The sequence below is a fragment of the Podarcis pityusensis genome, assembly GCF_964106645.2.
Source record: "Podarcis pityusensis genome assembly, chromosome: 15".
In the NCBI taxonomy this organism is placed as follows: domain Eukaryota; kingdom Metazoa; phylum Chordata; class Lepidosauria; order Squamata; family Lacertidae; genus Podarcis; species Podarcis pityusensis.
In genome coordinates this window covers 2,187,649-2,209,589 of record NC_138040.1, presented here as the reverse complement: position 1 = coordinate 2,209,589, position 21,941 = coordinate 2,187,649, and the positions used below count along the sequence as shown (strand labels likewise).

Below are 21,941 nucleotides of genomic sequence, written 5' to 3'. Positions count from 1 at the left end.
TCAGTCTATAAATTATGCTGGAAGGCAGGAAAACACAACTGCATTGGACCTTATTTTAGCAAACTCGCTACATTTGTAAGATAGTTTGCCTCTTTTAAAATTTATTGAAAAAATGCCCCAAGTAAAAACCCTAGAGGTAGAAAAAGCTCATTAGTGCCTAAGACATATCAGGCACAAATAAGAACTGGTGTTTGCCGAAATCTAAACAGAAAGACGATCTTGTGACATTATCAGTGACACAGTCCTTGTTGTTTCCCTCCTTAAAAACTCGGAAGAGGGGAAGAGAGAAAACACGCTCGCAAAGCACTAGGAAAGCACATCTCTATTTCTGGAGTTGGCAAAGACACCATCACTATGGTCTCCATAACAACAGCAAGATACAAACTTCCTTCCCGGTGGCTTCCCAGGACACAGGATAAAAAACACATGATGCTTCAAAACAAAAGGCTTGCAAGAAATTAAGACTTAATTCAGCAAGGTAAACAACAGCACACAATACCCCCAAAGCCCTCAAACCTGCACTGTAGGGTCGTAGCAACTGAGGGAGTTAATAATCCCCAAAACTGATTTCTCAATCATAAGCAGCGTAGTAAAAGTAACAATAGTGATCCGAATTTTTCTTCTTCTTTTTTTAACTTCAAACTTCCAAAATAATTTGGTGCTGATGCATCACTGTTAGAAGAGGAGGTTACCGGGAGGTGAGGTAAGAAGGACGAGTGCTTCCAAGGGTTTTGTTGAAAATATATTATGAAAACATTCCCTCTGCCAAAGTTCTCACTTTGCCAAGCTAAAGGTAGGAGTGTCTTTTATGACAGCTTTATAAAACCTTGGCGTCTTATAACACACAGGGCCTGATCCAGAGCCTTCACACACAACAGCCTGTGTGTGAGGAACTTCCCCTGCCAAGCATATGACTGCCACTGCTGACTCTCTCTCTCCCTTACGTATATGTCACTTTATCATGCTTGAAGGGTGCGACTAAGAAGTAACACAAACACAAAACAGTGTCAAGGGCAGCGTAAGATTCACATCTTTCATTTTATTTCAATGTTTCTGCACAGAAGAATTATCAAAACTCCAAACAAAGACTCCCCACATTTAAGTTCACAGTGGAACTAAATGGTGGTGGTGGTGTTTTTTTAAAAAATAAAACAAAACAATAATAATTTTTGCTTATTTGTATTCCTCATTAAGTTTGGTTTTCACACTTATTTTCCCCTAGTACCTGAGGCTGGACAGCAGGCTCTAGAGCAGAGATGAGGACCCTGTGGCCCTCCAGATGTTGTTGGGCTCCAATCCCCAGCAGCCAACAGGACCAAGGGTGATGGGAGCTGTAGTCCAGCAATATCTAGAGAGTCACAGGCTTCCCGCTCATGATCTAAAGGAAACCTCTGTGAGGCTATTAACCACAGGCTGGAGCTCACTGCATTGAAAAGGCACGGAGCATAAGCAGGTACTGAGGTGCAGATTGTCAGTGTGAACAGACCCATATCAAGCTATACACTCTGTGTCTAAAAGTCATACCTCTCTATCCATTTCTCCTGCAGAAAAGGATACCCTTTTTTAAAATCCTCTTAAAATGAATGACCTGAAGCTACTGTACTTCAATTCCTGTATACAATTCCCTCCTGCCTTGGTATTCCCACCAGTGATAAGCACGTGTCACCTTCCTGATATGCTCCTCCTGAAATGAAACCTAATCCTCTTCTTTTTCTATGTAAGACTTGGTGCCCACACGGGCCATCTGCCGAGCCAGGTAGCGGTCTCTTGCTGACATCACTGTCTCCTCGTTACTACGCTTTGCAAATTTGCTCTGGCTCTCTGGAGGTTTCTCTGCTTCCTCTGCTCCCACCCCTGAAGTCCTGTGCTTTAATTCTAATGATCTCTCAGAGTTGGGGGGGTTTTCTCCCCTACTATCACTTTCTGGAGCCCGATGGCAATCTTTTGCCAAGGGCCCAGGGCTACTACTTTTCCTTTGCTTCTCCTCTTTGTGTTCCTGTGTCCCTTTGTCCCTTTCCCTATCCCTGTGCCTCTCTTTGTGCCTCTCTTTCTCTTGCTGTTCCCACTCAAAATACCTTTCCTCTCTGTCTCTCCACATCTTCAGATCTCTATCATAATCATCCCTCTCTTTCTTGTCTTTTCTCCTCTGCTTCTCATCCTGTTCTTCCCGTCTCCTATGATGGTTCTCGGGTCTAGAGCGCTCCTCTTTTTCATGGTCTTTGTGTCTTCTCTCGCGTTCCTTTTCCCTGTGCTGCCCACTTTTTTCCTTCCTTCCCCCACCCTCCTCTTTCTCTGGATGACTTGAAGGCACCTTTTGATGGCAGCTTCTCTCCTCGCTGGATGACCTTGAGTCCCTTCGGCTCCTGTGATGCCTGGAACTCTCCCCACTACGGTCAGAGTGGCCTTGCCTACTCTCCTTTTTGTTGCCAGTTCCGCTGTTTGTGTGTGCTTTAGCACTGTTCTCCTCAACACTAGTATCCATTTCCAAGTCACTGTCTGCATCTGGGTTATCTTCTGCTTTTAGAGGAATGTGGGAACTTGTCCTCTCATCCAGGTTTTTGCTTATTTGCTTGGAGTCACAGGAATTCCCACTGGGTTCTTCTTCCTTTATCCTACATTTTTTTTAAGACACAAAATAAAATTCACTCCCTGCCAACTCAGAACAACCTAGCATCATCTTATCCTCCAAAGCATACACCCACATTTCTAAGAAAAGCATGTTTTCATGTCAAGAATTTGTAGAAAACTGCAAGTTTACCGCATTTATTTCACAACAAGAAACAGAAACTCCATGATCCTAGAGAGTATACCACCTCTGAACACCAGGCACTGGGGACAATAAATGGTGCTGGCCATTATTTTAATGCCGTGTTTGGGTGCTTCCAAAAAAACTTTCTGGCTGCTACTTGAAACTAACAATGCATAATTGAAACATGTGGCATGCATGGCTAAATATTAATCTCTCATCCAGAATGTGTGTATCAAATGTTCAACTCCTGATTTGTGTTAAACAAGGTACCAACAGCATTCCTAGTTGGAGGGATTTAATATGGGTTCCTTATCAGTTGTCCCTCACTACAGACTGCAAGTGGAATCAGACAAAACTCACTTTGGTGTGCACTCATTTTGCCTACTGGAAGTGATGGGCAGAACATGTAGCAGTCATCATGGCTGCCATCTGTAATGAATGGTTGGCAAAGCCAGGAGGCATAACAGGCACACACTCTCAGGCAGTATTTATCACCACCTGTTTTTCTGTCATCTATACCTGAACTTGTTTGGTTCACATCACGTGATCTCATCACATACTGGAGTAGGGTTCGGACCCAATGATTCATCAATCCATGTTGTAAGCTCTGACTGGCAAGTACTTTAACACCGTAAATATGACTCGGACTTTGGATTTTCTCCAAATTAGCACAAATAAGCTGTGAACATTTATTAGTATTAATGAAACAAGAGCTGCAAGATTTTCCATTTACCAGAAAAGGAGAATACTACTTCCTTATAAAGGATGACTACACTATTGCAAAATAGTCCTCCAAAGAGGGAAAATGAGATGACATTGTCTTTAGTGACAGATATGCTCCAAATGCCCCAGTGACAACATCTGTAACACTATGAGACATTTGTATTTTGCTGATCAGGACAGCCTTATCATGTTTCCATACATACATTCAAGAGATATTCCTCTTCTGGAAAGATTAACACAAGACAAAACAAGGTGGTAACAGCTGATAGTATAATTATAGCTATCAAACTGATAGGACCAGGGAAGTTACAATGTTTCAGTCTTGGGTAGTTAATAAGGAAGCTAACACTTAAGGATATAACCCACACTGTTTACTTCACTAAAATTACCTGTCCAAACAATCCAAATTCTTCACCTAGAAAAGCAAAATTCTGCCACATATACATCAACTGGGTAAAAGCTTATGTAATTCTAAGTCACTTTAAGACAATTTATGTAGTAAGTGATTAATAAATGCAAATAATAATGATGGTGATGATTTTGAACATGCCTTTCGAATTAAGAGTGGACGTTGGCTAAGGGAAGGTAAAGCCAGACTGAGATCTGAAAGTCACTAGTGGCGCTGCTGTTTCTATAGCTTGCTTGGAAAAGGACACATGCACACACAGAGAGACTGTTTGTCAGGGGACATTAAGAAACATGCTAAGGTGCCAGCATTTTATAGCTGGTTTTCTTCTAGAATGTATTATGGACTCTGCCTATGTCTGAAAAAACTTCTCCCTTTGTTTAAAAAACACGTTTCTTTTTTCGTAAAAAAAGAAAGAAAAGGCAACCACAGTGATGCACAGAGCAAATATGAAACATTTAAAAACAACTAAAAGAGAGCACCAAATGAACAATAAAAACAGACGCAAATGGGAACAAGTATAGCATCATGCAATTAAAAATGTGTACAAAAACAGGAAGGAGACAGCCTTCCATGTCTCCCTGGTAACATCCCAAAGCCACATTGCCACCCTGGTGGAAGAGAACAGTAGTTTAATTACCCTCCATATGTTATTATTGAAGGATCACCTTGCAGGTCACAGATGTCTTGGCTTGATGCCAATAAGCCAGCCTAGGCTGCTGCCCACTATAGTCACATCACATCATCTGTAAGGAAACCTTTCCTCATTCATCCAGAGAGAGAGGAGGCACCCACTTGACCTCCGACTGCCATCCCACCCAAGAGTGGAGCAAAAATCCAGTCCCTTCTTTATGGTTATCAAACACCATGCACACTCTGGTTAGAATGAAATTCTCCATTCTGAGCTAAGGATTGCTAACTAGGACCAAACTCTGGCTCCATTAAGCTCAAAGCCATCAAGGAGATGCTGAAACTGCGACTGCCAGAGAAGCTGATTTTTCTGCATTTCAACCTTACCTGGCCTCCCGAAGGCTGCATTTGGGCATCTCCTCTTCCCCCACTGCCTGGTTTAGCAGGTGCCTGTAAAAGCCACTGAGATCCTTCTGCTTGGTCACATCCAAACATGCTGAAAAAAGGGAAGGAGAACATAAAATTAGGAATTATTATTATTATTTATCAATAGAGCAGCTGAGAATAAAAGCTTCATTGCAATTGCCCACATTGCCTGGAATATCTGGAACAAAGCAGGGGTTGTACACAGTACTCAGATTATAGGGGCAGTGACGGTGGGGAACAGCTTCCTTAGCTACTGTTTTTAGAAAGTTATTGAGGAGAGAATGGTGTGGCTAAAACTGGGGATGTGGCAGGGATGGAGTTTCAGGGTCTCATCAAGTGCCACCTATCTCCCATCTCTTGAGCACTAGGGAGTATAAGCAGCTGTGGTTCCCTCTTCAAAGAGACATGAAGGGGGCATTTCAGAATAATCCAACTGCTGATCACTGGTATGCATACATGCAGTCCAAAAAAGAAACCCAATATGGCAATTCTTAAAAACCACACACACTTCTTGTGCTGTGAAAATGATACTGTGATACAGTGCTGTACAGTGGCTAAGTGTTTGCTTTGAAGAGGGGAGATTTCCATACAAACCCGAGTTTTCTTTAAGCAAATGTCTCTCTCCCCACAGCTTACTTCACAAGCCGCACATTATCCCAAACCAAAGGAACAAGCCGGGAACAAAAAAGACTTCCCATCTTGACACCTCCTCAAGGAGACAATGTGTAAAGGAACACAACCAAATCTACCAGATGATTCCTACTTAAAGGTCATTTAGGCTACTGTGAGTTCAGAGTCTTGACAATTTGGTTCCTAGCACCCATGAGAGCAATCTATCAGCACCCTGGTCATCTTCCTCACCCTCAATTGCTGCCTCCCTCTTCTCTCTTTCTTCCTCCTCAGCTCTTTCTTGCAGTTTCTTCTTGTAGGCCGATGTTACAAAGGCTTCTTTGTCATCAAACGCACCACCTTCCAGTTCACGTTCTTTCTGAATCTTCTTCTCCATTCTCTTTTCCTGCTCCTTCTTCCTTAGCTCAGCCGCCTTGAGAATATTTTGGATGTACTTGGGCTGCAAAGACAAACAGCAATGAAGAAATGGAAGAAGACTGAGATTACCTGTGGCAAATAAATCGAAGATGCTGTGAATATTGTGGCATACATTTTACAGAAGCTACTGCTGCCCCTCTGAGCTGTCATCAGTACCAAGGCAAAGTTATTGAGCAGAGGCCCACAAAATCTGCTTGGTATCAGTAGCCAGGTGAAATCTGTGCTTGCCACCAATCCTACTTGTGATGCTACACTTAAACCCCAAGGCTTGCAAAAGATAATTCTCAGTTCTCCATTTTTTAGCCCTCAGTTCTCCATTTTTGAAGTAGGAATAGGGGCCCATCCCACATGACAGTTGAAGGTAAACTTGAAAGAGGTGATGCAGTTTGTAAGAATAAAAAAGTGTCACTTGAATGATAAATAGCAGCATCAGCAGATCCCACTCCTGAATTTTCCATGATGTGCAGGGAGTGTTAACCTTTGATTCCCTTCCCCTCAGTGGCTTCACATCCCTCTTGGCCTCTTCCCACCCACAGCTGGAGGTCTTCACCGCCCCAAACATCCCTAGTGTAGAGAGGCAAAGACAGACATCATACTCATTTCCAGGTATGGACCTTTTTTTCCCCTTTCCCTGCAAGTGCGCTGGCATGACTTTCTGCCTTCTTTTGCTGTATGTCGTCGTAAATATTGTCATATTCATACACTGTGGAGTCTTCCGCCAGTGCCCTCTGGATCTCAAGCTTGGTCTTTAAAAGGAAGGAAAGAAAGGTTATGGTATTTTCATTAGAGTCTTCCAGGAAGCTAGTCCAGCAATGTATTATCTATAATTATCTCAGTTAAGACAGAAGCTGCAAACAAGAGACTTTTATTAAAAACATTTAAGGCGCTAGTGCAGCCTTCCAGATGGTTATACAAGAGAAGTCTTCTCCTCCTTGCTGCCAAGCTTCTGCTTCCAAAGACCTGTGCTGTTTATTCACCCCTCAGTGCTCCATTCTGGAAGTTTGTGCTAGAATCTTAAAGCCAAAATAACAGCCCCATCATGTGGCCCTGTGTCTCTCTGACTGGAAATGCAGCACATCACTATTTACCTGTGTTGAGGATGTGCTCTCTGACTTTGGGACAGAAAAAACATAAGACAGAGACAAACAGCCACTGGAATAGAAAGCTGATACAATGGTAGTGTTAGTCCATCATGGCAAACTAAAGGTAAAGGTAAAGAGATCACTGACCATTAGGTCCAGTCGTGACCGACTCTGGGGTTGCGGCGCTCATCTCGCTTTATTGGCCGAGGGAGCCGGCGTACAGCTTCCGGGTCATGTGGCCAGCAGGACTAAGCCGCTTCTGGCGAACCAGAGCAGCGCACGGAAACGCCGTTTACCTTCCTGCCGGAGTGGTACCTATTTATCTACTTGCACTTTCATGTGCTTTCGAACTGCTAGGTTGGCAGGTGCAGGGACCGAGCAACGGGAGCTCACCCCGTCGCGGGGATTCGAACCGCCGACCTTCTGATCGGCAAGTCCTAGGCTCTGTGGTTTAACCCACAGCGCCACCCGCGTCCCTAATGGCAAACTATGGTTTACCAAAAAAAACAGAAGTTCCCACTTTGCTCCTCTCCTCTAGACAGCAGCAGTAACAAACACTCTTGCCTGGCTTAGAGTTACATCCAAGGATCACAGTTTGTTTCACTCTAAAAAAACCACAATGTTGCACCATGGTTTGTTCTCTCCTATCAACAAACCACATTCTGCGGGTTGGACATAATGCTACCCCAGAGATCATGGTTTGTTGCTCCTGCTCACACTAGTGCCTGAGCAAAATGAGAACAATCTTCATGGTTATTGTAACCCACTTTCTCTCCCTGGCCAAAGAAACACTATGATTGATTATATATACAGAGAAGTATGTGTTCATTTTTACGCACACACAGGTAAGGTCTATAACAGGGACGTCCAACTCCCAATAGTATGCAATCTATTCACAGTATAAAAAAACTGGCAGTGATCTACCCATTGTCGTAAAAAGATTGGCAGTGATCTACCCAAAGTTGTGGAGGCTTTTTTTAGGAAGCCAAAATTGTGGGTTGTTTTTTGTTTTTTTGTAAGGAGATCGCTGAGGGGCCAGAGATCAACCAGGAACTCCCTATGATCTACCAGTAGATCGTGATCCGCCTCTTGGGCATGCCTAGTCTATAACATTCCCCTCTTCCCAGTAGCAAACCCAAGTGTGAGTCTAAGTTAACTCTACCACCTTGCCCAGAAGCCCCAGGGAGCAATTGAGTAAGCCTTCTCCCTTCCCTACAGGAAACCAAGGGGCCATGAATGTTTCCACTAGGTGCAAACCACAGAGATGTTATCTCTCATACTCATCATAATCTGCAAAACCATCTTCTGTGTTTATATAATCCAAAGGCCAGTATTTCTATTATAGAAAAAATTACTGGCTCCATGTCTTTTCTCTCTATCACAATTTAGCCAAGTGTGGTGGAAATCTAAACAGTGGACAAGTTCCTTTTGTTTTCTCATAGTATTAAGACTTTCATTCTGAAACAAAAGTTACACAAGTAGTCAGTCAAGGAGTCCTATATTTGATGTCAGAGAAGGAATTTGCCTCTCCTGGTGGTTTTTACAGTGTGGATGCTAAATTAGTATCCACGTTTAATGGTGCATTGTAAACTATGAGTAGATATATGGCAACTGCTTCAAGGCTTGCAGCAGGGTTGTTTTTCTGTAACAACTTGACATAGCCAAAATAAACCCAAGAAAAACAGAGTTGTATAAAAGCGGAACTGTTTATTACGCAAACAAAGTCATGGAAACTAAAAATTCAAGCTTTGATATAAATTATGTCATTGTTAATAAGGAAAGTGTTGCAGTTCCAAAACCGAGTGCCAAGAGGACAGGGCTGGTGTGTAAAATTATGAGGATGAATCACATAAAATAATCCAATAATTCATTTATACATTACACAAATATAATTTTTTTAAAAAAACTATTATGAAAAGAAGAACAGCTGCCACTCTAATTTTTTTAACACTTGCTGCCAAAACTTGGTGAAATATACTGGTTGACAGCCGTATAGGAAAACCATTAGCCTTGTCAGGTGCCAGTGTTAACCTCCTATTTCTAAACATTTGCACTGGTGTAGGACAGCCAGGTAAATAAGCCTACCAAAGTTGCTGGTCTGGATTTCTTTTCTTTTCTACTGTTGGCTAAGAAGCTAGACTGCATTTCAATGCAGGCTGTAGAACACGCTCCTCTGCAACAAACATGAAACTGCGGTCTGCCAGCCTCTTGGCAGGCTAGTAAAAAAAAAAAAAAGTGCTTTCTACCAAGCAGATTTGTGGAGGAGAGACAAGAGTGATCTGTCTCTCCTCTACTAGATTGCTTACTTACCTGAATGGAATTACTGATTGCCTATGGCTATCAGGCAAGTTGTTACATTGAAGGCTTTACTAAAATCTTACTGGAGGGTTGGGGCAGAAACACTAGCATTACCTCAATGCATGAGAGTGGAAAGTCAGATTTTAAGATGGAGCATGCTGTCATGGTTACTGGCCTTAAAGGTAAAGGTAAAGGTACCCCTGCCCGTACGGGCCAGTCGTGTCCGACTCTAGGGTTGTGCGCCCATCTCACTTAAGAGGCTGGGGGCCAGCGCTGTCCGGAGACACTTCCGGGTCACGTGGCCAGCGTGACGAAGCTGCTCTGGCGAGCCAGCACCAGCGCAGCACACGGAAACGCTGTTTACCTTCCCGCTAGAAAGCGGTACCTATTTATCTACTTGCACTTAAGGGTGCTTTCAAACTGCTAGGTGGGCAGGAGCTGGGACCGAAAGACGGGAGCTCACCCCGCCGCGGGGATTCGAACCGCCGACCATGCAATCGGCAAGCCCTAGGCACTGAGGTTTTACCCACAGCGCCACCCGCGTCCCTTTACTGGCCTTACCCTGTTCTAATTTAGGTGGCATGTTCCTCAGGAGAGAGCATTCTCTCTTTCTATACATTTCAGGGCAAATTGCCATATACATTGATATCAGTATAACAACCACCACCATATATATATTTGTGTAATGAGACCAGAAACCAAGGAGCAAGATGTGTGTGTGTACACATATTGCCAACTTACTTGTTTCATTGCTTGCTTTTTCAAGGCTTCTCGTTGAAGGCTCTCACCCACAGAAGACTGAAGAAAAAAATATTTTGCATATTAAGTTACATATAAATATGCTATTTTTGTTTTGTATAGCCCACAATAGTTTAAAAAATAAATAAGGTTGCAGTCCTAAGAACACTTGCCTGGGAGTATGCCCCCAGAGAGACTGACTTCCAGTATTAATATGACCATGTTGAAGGCCAATACAAGTTTGCTACATTTTCAAAACAGCTTAAAAGCAAATAAATATGGAAGGTCATCAGTAGAGAAACACTGTCATCGGCATCCGCCAACTAATATAATTTTCTTTGTCCATAAAGTACTGTACTGAGAAGAGCTATGTGGTCAACATAGCCATCTGCACACTGATAACACATTAAGTCCCAATGAAGACGGTGGGACTTAAGAATAAACATGGTTATAATAATAATTTTATCACAGTGGTACCTTGGTTTCTGAACACCGAAAACCCCAAAGTAATTGTTTCCATTTTGAACTTTTTTTGACATTTAACAGCTTCTGCTGCATTTTATTCAGTTTTCTCAACTGACTTTGCCAACTGCCCTTTGCGCCTCGGTTGTCGAACCGTCTTGCGGAACAGCTTATGTTTGACAACCAAGGTTCCACTGTATTTATACCCCACCCATATGGCTGGGTTGGTCCAGGCACTCTTAGGATTAGGAACACAGAAAGCTATCTTATACTGTTTTAGTAAAATATTTATGTTCAAACTGTTGTTTTTCCCTTTGTTAAGCATCGTACTATATTACAGCTTATGATGCAGGTACATTACTACATTAAAAATTGAGAAACTCAGCCTGGGATCGGGGCTGGCTGTGAAATAGACCTGGGCCAGATCTCAGCTGCAATGGTTTGTGTCTTGTTTTGTTAGTCTTATGTGCTGGTGTTTTGTGGTGTTTTTGTATTGTATTGTATTGCTGTATTGTTTTTCTGTTTTGTTGTGTTTAAACTGTTGGAAAATTAATAAATATTATTTAAAAAAACAAACAGATCTCAACTGCAGCTGGAGAAGATGTTGCTCTTGCTGAGAGGCAGCAGCAGAAAGGCAAGGCAAGGCAGGGCAAGACACTGGCTGGGCCCTTCATGTGGATTGTGGCAGATGCTGTAGGGCTCCAACTCCATGGGGATGTGCTGGGCTGTTGTCAGAGCTCACCTAGCACCAAACATCTCTAACTCAGTTACCTAAGCCTGCTCTGAAGATGTAAAGAGCAATTCAGTAATCACAAAGTGGTTATTTTGTAAGTAGGATACCACACCCACCCACCCACCTCCAAAGCATGTTATGCGGGGAGAAGAACATCACACTAGAAAGCAGTGTATTAAGAACAGCAATGGAAACAGCCCTGCTAACTTAGTTCAGAATGCAGTTTCCTTATTCCCAATAAAGTGAAGCACACAAGATCTCTTCTTCACATTTCCTAATTCTACATAGATCTGCAACTCCCTGTGTTTGCTGAACAAATGTAACTACAAAGACCACTTGTTTATAGAGCATTAGCAATCAAATATTCCTTTCCCTCCACCAGGTGACAGGGGAACATGAAAAATATCTTTTTTAACATTTTGGCAGGTATCGTAGTTTTCCAATCCTGCCATGACTCATACTGAACATCAGCTTTTCTTACAAGTGGAAGAACTTTTGTCACCAGCACTTCATAATACTAAAAAACAGCAAATGGAAAACAAGCAGCAGGTAATTTTTTATTTTATTCTTATACATTGATGTCCAAGTGGGATGAAGAAAGCTGACTCACCATGACACACAGCAAATTCAAACTGACTTGAATATTAATTTGCTCTTGCAGAAGTGCCATATGCCATTTTTCTTGTTTCTGACACAGAACTCAACTATCAACAATAAAGGTTCTCTAGGTTTTGAATTGCACTCATGTATGCTGCTTTCCTACCTCCTTGAAGTACCAAGCAAATGTTTGAACAACTCTTTTATGCCAATGTACTGTGGTGCTGAATCCAGGACTGCTCACCTGAAGCTTCAAATTACAGGGGGTTGCACTAAATGACCCTTGGGGTCCTTTCCAACTTTACGATTCTATGATAGGAGTGGCTACAATGAAGAACCCATTGTATGCCCCTGTAAGAAGGCACCTAGAACCAAATACCAAGTGCTGTAAAAGAAGAGGAGAGCTTTCACTTCTGAACTCCGCAATGGCAACTGGCAGGCTGCTGCTGGAGGGAGAATACTAGACTAGTTAGACCTTTGGTGTTCATCCACCATAGCCATAGCTGCATTAATAAACCCGGCCATGGTCAGTCTATATGTCATTCTTTTATCATGAAGAAACAGGTTTGGGACTAGCTCAGCTGGACAATGAATCAAAAGCACTACACAGGAAGCATAGATCAACTGACCTTTGGAAGATGCTGATTGCCCTATCCATGACCGATTAAGAAACACTGCTTACTGGCTCTGAAGGAAGGTTGGCCATGTATCCAGAACATAAAGGTAAAGGTAAAGGTAAAGGTAAAGGTAAAGGTACCCCTGACCGTTGGTCCAGTCACAGACAACTCTGGGGTTGCGGTGCTCATTTGGCTCTATAGGCCGAGGGAGCCAGCGTTTGTCCACAGACAGCTTCTGGGTCATGTGGCCAGCATGACTAAGCCGCTTCTGGCAAACCAGAGCAGCGCACGGAAACACCGTTTACCTTCCCGCCGGAGCAGTACCTATTTATCTACTTGTACTTTGACATGCTTTCGAACTGCTAGGTGGGCAGGAGCTGGGACCGAACAATGGGAGCTCACCCCGTCGTGCATTAATTGCCTCAGAAAATGTGTCTTCAACTTGAGGGACTTAGCTAATTATACTTCAACTCAAAATAACTGACATATTTTGTCCAACATTTTCATGAAATTGGTCTATTCTTCATGCATAAGTCACTTCTCTCCATCAAAATATTCAAAATTCACAATAGTTTTTCCCAGACCTGCCTGTAGGCGGTTAAGTGTACTAGTGTCTGGATATTATGCAAACAATAAAAGTAATATAGAGGCCTCAATTTCAGTACATAAAATTCTAAAGCGGTCCACCTGTCATTTGTTTGGACAGCGCGCCAAGAAGTTTAAGGAAAACAGCGCCAGCACAAACACCTCTTCCAGAGCTTTATGGGTGACAATTTCCTGTTGTGCTGAGAGGATTGATAGATGGGAACTTCCTGTTCTTTTGTATTATTTCTACTTATCAACAGGTCGTTTATTAAAGAACCTTACGAAGTCAGCAATCTGGCATGGGATTTCTGTTTGCCCCCAATCATGGTATTCTTTGGATACACAAAGCTTGAACTTATACTATAATATTTTCTGAAAAGGAAAACTCTCTTAACCCTGCACTAAAAACACCAGGAAATGTGTTTCTCCCTAAAGGGAAAAGAACTGAAACACAACGAGAACTGCAGTTTGTTCCCCATATGGCAAATCTTTTAAATTTTTACTTTATTCTATCCATTTTCATTATTCCTCTTTTATTTAAATCCTTCTTTCATGCTTTTGCTACACCTGGTACAGCCTTCTCTTAGGCTGCCAAACTGTTTTTTTCTTCTTGACACAGAGTACCCTTTTAAAATAAGATTTATAAAGTGCTCCAACAGCTTCACAAGCTCTCTTACCCCTGCCTATAAAGCAGCTAGAATGGATGAAGAGCATCACTCCCTCTTTATCTTGTGGATCAGATAAAAAAATATATTATAGGGTTGTTCTGCTCCTGAAATAAGGAAGACTGCACATTTTAAAAAAGTATTTCAACTATTTATATATCACTTATCATTGTAGTCTCAGTCAGAGTGGCTGGACCAAACAGACCATTTTGGATTCAACTGTCACATGAAACAGATTGGCAACACATCAAGGTGTGTGTTGGCTTCTGGATTAGAGTGAAGGAAATGAAGGTTCACAGAAATATTGGATATGCTGACCTCTCTTCCATTAAAGCTACACAGAGCAGCAGGCTTTAATAACTCTTGATCTTTCTTTTCTTTTTTAAGAGTTAAACTCTGTCTTAAATGGGTGGGTGAAACTCCACATATTGCTTTTATTACTAGTTAACAATATATTTAGCATCAGAAGCACAAGGTTTGTCACAAAATGTTCACAGCATTCTTTGTGAATGATAGCATCCAATGAGCTCCTTTTAACTTGTAGAACTGTAAAACTGCAAACAGGACACTGTACTACCTTTTCTTGTTTGACTAAACAGGGTTTGAAGCAACAGACTCCTGACACCCCCTGAGGCTGCAGAGAAGAGGAAGAGGGGTGCCCTGCTCCAGAGTTCTACAAAACCCCATTTTTCAACAACTTCAGCTGGCTAAAGTCCTTCTGCTTCTTCAATATTTACTTTTTACTGCACATTAAGATTGGAATTGCCTCTGTAACCACCTGAGTGATGTTCTGTCTCTAATTTCCATTGAAACTTTCCTTAACACTCACTTTTTCCATCTCTCTAAGTACCCCCTGCCTACATTTCCTTCCCATTCCTCCTTTGTTTCCTCTGTGTCAAATTTTAGTCTGGAAGCTCCTTGGGACAGGTATCTGCCCTCTTGTACTACGTAAATATATCTTTCAAATAATTCATACACTCCTTGATTGTAAAAGAAAAGAAAACTCCATGGAGTTTACAGAAAGCAACAGACATGCTGATGGCACCAAATAAATATTTTTTTTAAACCCAGAACATTACTTTACCTCCTTTAAGCCTAATACAGCATCGGCCCTAAAACCAGTCCTGCTCTCCATGCATACTCATACACATTCACTTTGCTGTATAACTTGGAAATTATAAGAGAAAGATTAAACAACCTCTCAATACAGCAAAGAAAATCTTAATGAAATATGCATAGTAACATTTTTTTAACGGAACAAAAGTTTTCTATCTAATATATGATCACCATGGCCAAGTCAGGTGTGCAGGTTTGCTGGCATGGACTTTATTAGAGTTCAGTTATAAATACACCATCTTCAGACACGCAAGGCGTAGTTTTTGCTGATATGGAAGCAGCCAGGAAATGAAACCCCTCCCAAACGCAGCTCCTTATCTCGGAAAGGCCTAAAATTATTACTAAACTAATAAAGTAATTTTGTTTTTTAAAAATGATCTTATTTTTTGGTTGATGATAAAGGCAGTCGCTGGATTTATTACCTACTTTGTGGGCTGTGAAATAACATGGGGAGTTCTGTAAGATGCTTCCCCCCATCACCCGCCATGCCAGATCAAAGGGACAATATAAAGAGGCTATCATTCTCCTCTGTACACTCTATTTGCAGATGAGAGAATCTGTTTGAAAAAAAATCATAATCAATTTTTTTGTGTGTGAAAAGCCAATTGTCAACCACCCATTAAAACCAGTGATTATGCATATTTTTCTTCTCTTTAAATAGCACATTAGACTAGAAGTTAGTAAATCATTGCCTATTTCTCATTAGTTAAGAGAAGATCAGGCGTGGGCAAGAGCAGAAATAGAGTGTACGGGGGAAAGTGGGGGACCTAAGGATACTCTGGGAAGGCACTGAATGTCAATAAGAAAATTCTAAACAATTCGTCTACTGAGCTTAATGTTATAAAGTTTTGCAACTAAGAATATTGCCTGCTGATTTTTCTTCAGATCAGCATCATTAAAAGGGCTAGTGACTTCATTTATTTTTAAATGAAAGTTAAAAATGCAGGGGAAAGGTCTGGGGTACCCCTGAGGGTCCCAAAGAAACAGCTTGTTTCCTTTTACCCATTGTGTTGAACCAAAGGTGAACTGTTCCAGAAGCTTTGCTAAAAACGCCATCTTGGTAGTCAAGATAACCCCACAAATATTTGATAGTTGTTTTAGCAATGAGCTCACTTGCTTTGATATAAGCTAATTGGCTTACTTTGATGCTATCCTTATCTGTGGGCTTGGGACGCTGGGCTAAGCCCAGAAAGGGGAACTATAAGATTTGGGAATTTGCCACCTATGCCTTCATCTAGTTAGGTGAAATGATGTATGCTGCTTTGTGTATATTTTATTTTATTTATTTATTCTATTTATTAGTATAAAGAACATATGCATGTTTGCTTGGGTGCAAACAAGCCATCTCCTTGTTGCAGTGTCTGTCCTGTGTCTAAAAAGCCTAGATGAACTGGCAGGCTACTTTGCTGTAAGTCTACGCCTTCTTTAATAAAGCACTAGAATTGGCCATTCTGCTGCTTTTGACATCGTTCTTTGGTATTCCTGCTTCCACCTACTCTCATGAGCCCTCCTTTGGGCCAACGATTCAGAACAGCCATAGGGATCAGAAAACATCCCATCCTTATAGCTTTGCCCTGGGTTTTGTTTCTATGCGATGGGGAGTTGCTTCAACCTGGATTAGATCATTGGTCCATCTAGCTCAATACTGATAACACTGACAGGCAGCAACTCCCCAGAGTTTCAGACACAGGTCTTTCCCAGATCTAATTCAAAATGCTGGAGATTGAACCTGAGACCTTCTGCAAGCAACACATATGCTCTATTGTTGAGTTACAGTCCTGCTCCAAGGCTCTTCTACGTCACACCTAAATGTGACAAAGCAAACCAAATCCAGTAACTGGCTTTTTATATATACAGCACTAATTGACTTCTTATGTATTATAATGTTAATTGCTATAAACCAATCAAAAGTTTAAATTATAGCACCTGTATCTTTAACGTATTTTTGTAAAGTTTTTTATTGTATAATGTATTTAAAACAGTCTAACAGAAAAGTTAAAAGATGAAAAACAAAACTATAAAATTAAAAAACTGGCACGCAGAATGAGTACAGTTGCACATGGGTTAAAATAACAAAGCCAAAGTAAAAACTTTCATTGTTATCCGATTATCAAGTATCGTTCCAGATTTGCCAGGCTTGTAGCAAAGTTTGTTTTGAAAATGATGGCTCTGCTGTATATGCCATAAAAGACTGCCAAATCATATAAAAAGTGCCTTGATGTTCTAGTCCCTGTTGAAATCTCCAATTATACAAAGGGTGACATAATGGGTCAGTGCATCTGGCTGTTAACCAGAAGGCTGGTGGTTCACTCAGGGATGGCTGTATGCAGGATTCCTGTATTGCAGGGGGTTGGACTAGATGACCCACGGGGTCCATTGCAACTTACAATTCTATGATTCTATGTGTAATATTCTTAATTATAGATGTATTCCAGAGTGAGTGATACCAAGTGTCCAGTTTTCCACTGAATTTAAATTACTATTCCTGCTGCTAAGATCAAAGTATATTTAACATACTGATAAGAACTTAGGTTGTGAAACATCCTGAAAGCAGCAATACTGAGCCTTCATCTATGAGAATTAAGCCTATTTATAGACTACGTAGTCCTTCCACACTGCTTGCAAATAATTTTCTCACAAAGAATAATAGAAACAGATACTTAAATGATGGTTCTATGGCATGCAGCACCCTCTACTGGAAAAACAACTTATACTACAGGGGGGTTATTTTAAAGTTAAATTATAAGGTAGGCCCATATCCCCTGTGTATACTGGGATCACATTGTCAGATGAGACTTCTGAGCCAAACGCTTTCTCAGATTCGTCTGACAGACACAAGGAGTAGCATCTTCTCTCTACAGTACTTGTAATTTGTCTTTATGGAACTCCATCCCAAGAGACACCTGAATAGCCCACTTTTTAAAAGGCCTTTAAGGCGGTAGATAAATCCTTCCTCATTCAGAAAGAATTCAGCAGGCTGGCTAGGCTGTTCAACAACATATAGCTATGCAGGTCTACCCAAAAGTAGGTCACAACTGAGTTCAAATGACATTACTCCCAGGATGCTTGGTAGAATACTAGGCTGGTTTACTGATCTGCTGCTACAGTGATTTTGAACCTGTATTTTAGTTGGTTTAAATAAATTTAAATTTAGTTTTAACTGGAATTTTTGAAAACTGCATTGGAAGCCTCCATATATATCTTGGACTTTGTCCTCTTACAAACATAATAAATGAAACAAAGCACAACAAAAAACTAACCTCATCATCTGAGTCATCCATAAACACTGCATGTTTGACAAAGGTTTTCTGCTGCGCTTTCTTGGGAAATATAAGTCCATATCTGTGGAGAGAAAAATGAATATTGAATATATGTTCAGTAGTCTTAGTAATGTATTTTTCAGCAAAGTCGGAAATGTAAAGAAGAAACACAAAACAGCACTAGCTTTGCTGACAGCATGGAAAACAGGGCCTTGACTAACTGACTGCAGCTACCAAAGCTGAGGCTGCTGAACAGACTTTTGGGCTGGAGAATTGTGGCTGTTGTTTATGTTAATTTTTTGTATCTTTATTTTTTTAATGTTATGAGTTATATGGAAATTGTTCAATTTGGTCATGTACTTCTTATGTTTTATTTATTGTTTATGATTACTTTTGTTATGTTTGTAATTATGTGAAACATGATGCCATTTAATTAAGGAAATTAGGCAAGGAGACATGGTGAGTGTTCTTTCTGCTTTTATAAATCAAACAAAATATGTTGGCCATTCATACTGGGTCAAGTAATTTGGATTCTTGTATCTGCTGTTAATAATTTATTTGCCTTCTCTTTACATTATTTTCATATTCTTATATTGGATCAATGTTTTAGCCACACTGAGGGTGCCACAAAAGGCTATAACTTATTAATATAAAAATACAAAAAAAATTATTAGATCAAAGTAATGAAGTGGATAAAACAGTATTTTTGAAGGAAAAAGCATACAAGTGGGTCAGAAGCATCTCTGTTTTGAGAGAATCCGCAAGAGTTACAACAGGTGCCATTTGGGAAGAGGCATCATCTCTGTGTTAGAGAAAGAAAGATGCTTCTTTTAAAACAGTGCCTGCCAACTGCAGTTTAAGTGCTTGCATCAAAAATAATAAAGTACTTTTAAGAACTGCCATTAATGGAGGAGGCAGCTTCTTTTTCCCAGCTAGCAACAGTGTGACATAGTGGTTAAAGTCACATTCCCAAACTTGACACACTGCAGAGTGTAGATGTTTCGGACTCTAACTCCCATCAGCCCAACCCTTCACACCAGTACAATGCTGGGGCTGGAGGGCACCAGATGGGGGAAAGCCTGAGTTAAAAGTGTCAAGACTAGGCCTAGGGGAGACACAGTCAAATCTCCACTCCACCAAAGAAGCTCGTTGGGTGACCTTTGGCCAGTCCCTGTCTTTCAGCCTAACTTGCCTCATGGCATTTAAATGGGAAGGCACATAGAATCATGTACACCACCTTGAGGTGGGAGAGAAAGGTGGGATATAAATGCAATAAATAAATAACACAGTGCAACCCACGCTCCTGTAGGGTTGAGTCTTGGGGGCAGGGAGGAAATCACACACAGTGTGGCGTAGTGGTCAGACCAGCCTTTCTCAACCTTGGGTCCCACATTGTTGTTGGACTACAACTCCCATCATTCCTAACCAACATGACTAGCGGTAGGGGACGATGGGAGCTGTAGTTTAAGGACATCTGGGGCTGAGAAAAGCTGGGTTAGAGGGTCAGACCAACATCTGGGAGCGACGACAGTTTGACCCCTCCACCAGGCCATTGCTGCTCAGCCTAACCTACCTCACAGGGGGGGGGATTAATGAATGTTCACCACCTTGAGCAACTTGGGAGGGAAAGGTGTAACGGAAATGCAATAAATAATGATAAATAACTGGGAGGGGAGCCTTGTTCCTCATCGTTTCCCCCCAGATCCCCACTTCTGGATCAGACCCGCCTCGCCCTCCCCGAAAAATCGCCTCAGTCCCGCCTCCTCTCTCTCGGCCACCCCGAAATTACCTCAGCCCCATCTTCCGGCCCTACTTGCCTCCTCCTCATGCCCCCCCCCTCAGCCCCCACCACGACCTCACTGCCGCCTTGGCCTCCCTCCCGGCAGGTGGTGCCCCCTCCTCGGAAAATAAAATAAAACCGCCTCGGTCCCTTCCTGGGTCTTGTCAGTTTCGACGCACACGGACCCAGGCCGGGGGTTTCCCCTCTCCCGGCTCCGTTTCTCCTCCACGCCGCCCCTGCCCCTATTCCCACCCCGACCCCGCGGCTCCTGCCCTTCGGTTCCCTCTCCACCCAAACCCCAAACCCCCATCCTGGTTCCCCCTCAGCTCCGCGGCCCCTTCGCCCCCCTCCCCCACACTCACTGCTTGCTCGGAGCCGCCATCTTGGCGACGCGGCGCGAGGGCGGGACGAGGGAGGGAGGGAGGGAGGGGGGAGTTGCTCTTTCCCGCCTCTTTTTCCCGCCTCAGCTTCTCGCTCGGCAACTGCGGATTCGACGCCGCCTCAGATGCTCTTCGCCAATGTTGATTCCCACACACTCGCTTAATTCCCCCAATTATTGTTATTATTACCGCTTCAGGGTCTTTTTATCAATATAATTTCCTCCCCTAGTTTATTCGTTCTTAATATTACCACCTCAGAGCAGTGCTGGATTTACTGTACTGTATAAGCTAAACAAACTATAGCTTAGGGCCCCACTCTCTTCGGGCCCCCCCCCCAAAAAAAATTAAAGGGGAAAAACTGGATGTGCATTTCCAAAACATAAGATAAAAAATGAATGAAATAAAACCTATGTACAGCAACAGTGTTTTGTGTTGTGTAGGCTCCTATTTGTTATGTGCCAATGGCTTTAGATGCCTATTAGGTCCTTAAACTACCAAATAGCATACATTCAACACCAAAAACAGCGACAATTTGTTGTTGACAAAGGACAGCTGGACATATAAAGGGCCCTATTCCCTTCAATAGCTTAGGGCCTCATCAAACCTTAATCTGGCCATGCTTCAGAGTCTCATGGTCATGGGCAATGTCACAGATCTGGGCATGGGGGTAGCCAGGATTTTTGTTGTGGGGTGGCAGGACTTTTATGGGGGGGGTAGAACTGACGTGATTGGTCCATTAGTTAAAGATTTCTTTTGTTTTACTTGATCTAGTGGGAGCAGCTGCCCCCTCCGCCCCCCCCTCGGCTATGCCCATGCTCTTGATCAATATTTTCCCCAGCTTTCTAAAAAATTGTTATTACTACCACTTCGGCTTCTCTTCATTAATATTGTATTTTTCTGGTAAAAGGTAAAGGACCCCTGGACAATTGAGTCCAGTCAAAGGCGACTATGGGCTTGCGGCGCTCATCTCGCTTTCAGGCTGAGGGGGCCGGTGTTTGTCCACAGAGAGTTTTCCGGGTCATGTGGCCAGCAGGACTAAGCCGCTTCTTGAGCAAAGGGACACCATGACAGAAGCCCAGGGCCGGATTTAGGTTTGATGAGGCCCTAAGCTACTGAAGGCAATGGGGCCTTGTATATGTCCAGCTGTCCTTTGTCGACAACAAATTGTCACTGTTTTTTGTGTTGAATATATGCTATATATATGGTAATTTATGGACCTAATAGGAAGCTAAAGCCATTTGCACATGTTGCCATGCAACCAGTCCATGCAGAATGTAGGCACCCTATACAGTGGTACCTCGGGTTACATACGCTTCAGGTTACACACTCCACTAACCCAGAAATAGTACCTCAGGTTAAGAACTTTGCTTCAGGATGAGAACAGAAATTGTGCTACGGTGGCGCGGCAGCAGCAGGAGGCCCCATTAGCTAAAGTTATGCTTCCGCAGTCCCAGATTTACATACTGTATTAGTATGAATATTACTAGGTCTTTTATAATGCCAAGCTTAAAATTCCCTAAAATTCTGCCCCCTCAGTTTAGTGAGGACATGGGGGCACGGACATACACAGAACAAAGGCACTCTGCACGTGCTCAGGCAGCTTTGCCCCAACATCATCATTTTAGAAAATGTTATATTTTCATTTAG

The 21,941-nt window shown here is 42.2% G+C and overlaps 1 protein-coding gene and 1 long non-coding RNA gene across 3 annotated transcripts in view; both read right to left on the bottom strand.

Annotated features, from left to right (window-relative positions):
• The window catches only part of LOC308464140, a 186,439-nt gene that overhangs the window by 20,344 nt on the left and 144,154 nt on the right, over nucleotides 1-21,941 (bottom strand). The window lies entirely within an intron of this gene.
• NSRP1 (nuclear speckle splicing regulatory protein 1) lies at nucleotides 1,020-20,432 on the bottom strand. Of its 2 annotated transcripts, none has more exons than XM_080983100.1 (7): nucleotides 20,277-20,432; nucleotides 18,135-18,216; nucleotides 10,103-10,159; nucleotides 6,596-6,727; nucleotides 5,796-6,003; nucleotides 4,896-5,004; nucleotides 1,020-2,612 (listed from the first exon to the last, which is right to left on the bottom strand). In XM_080983100.1, the coding sequence occupies exons 1-7, from the start codon at nucleotides 20,294-20,296 to the stop codon at nucleotides 1,697-1,699; spliced, it is 1,524 nt and encodes a 507-aa protein (XP_080839226.1). In that variant the 5' UTR covers nucleotides 20,297-20,432; the 3' UTR covers nucleotides 1,020-1,696. The 2 variants fall into 2 exon arrangements, with proteins under 2 accessions (XP_080839226.1, XP_080839227.1); XM_080983101.1 differs by lacking the exon at nucleotides 20,277-20,432 and adding an exon at nucleotides 20,100-20,181.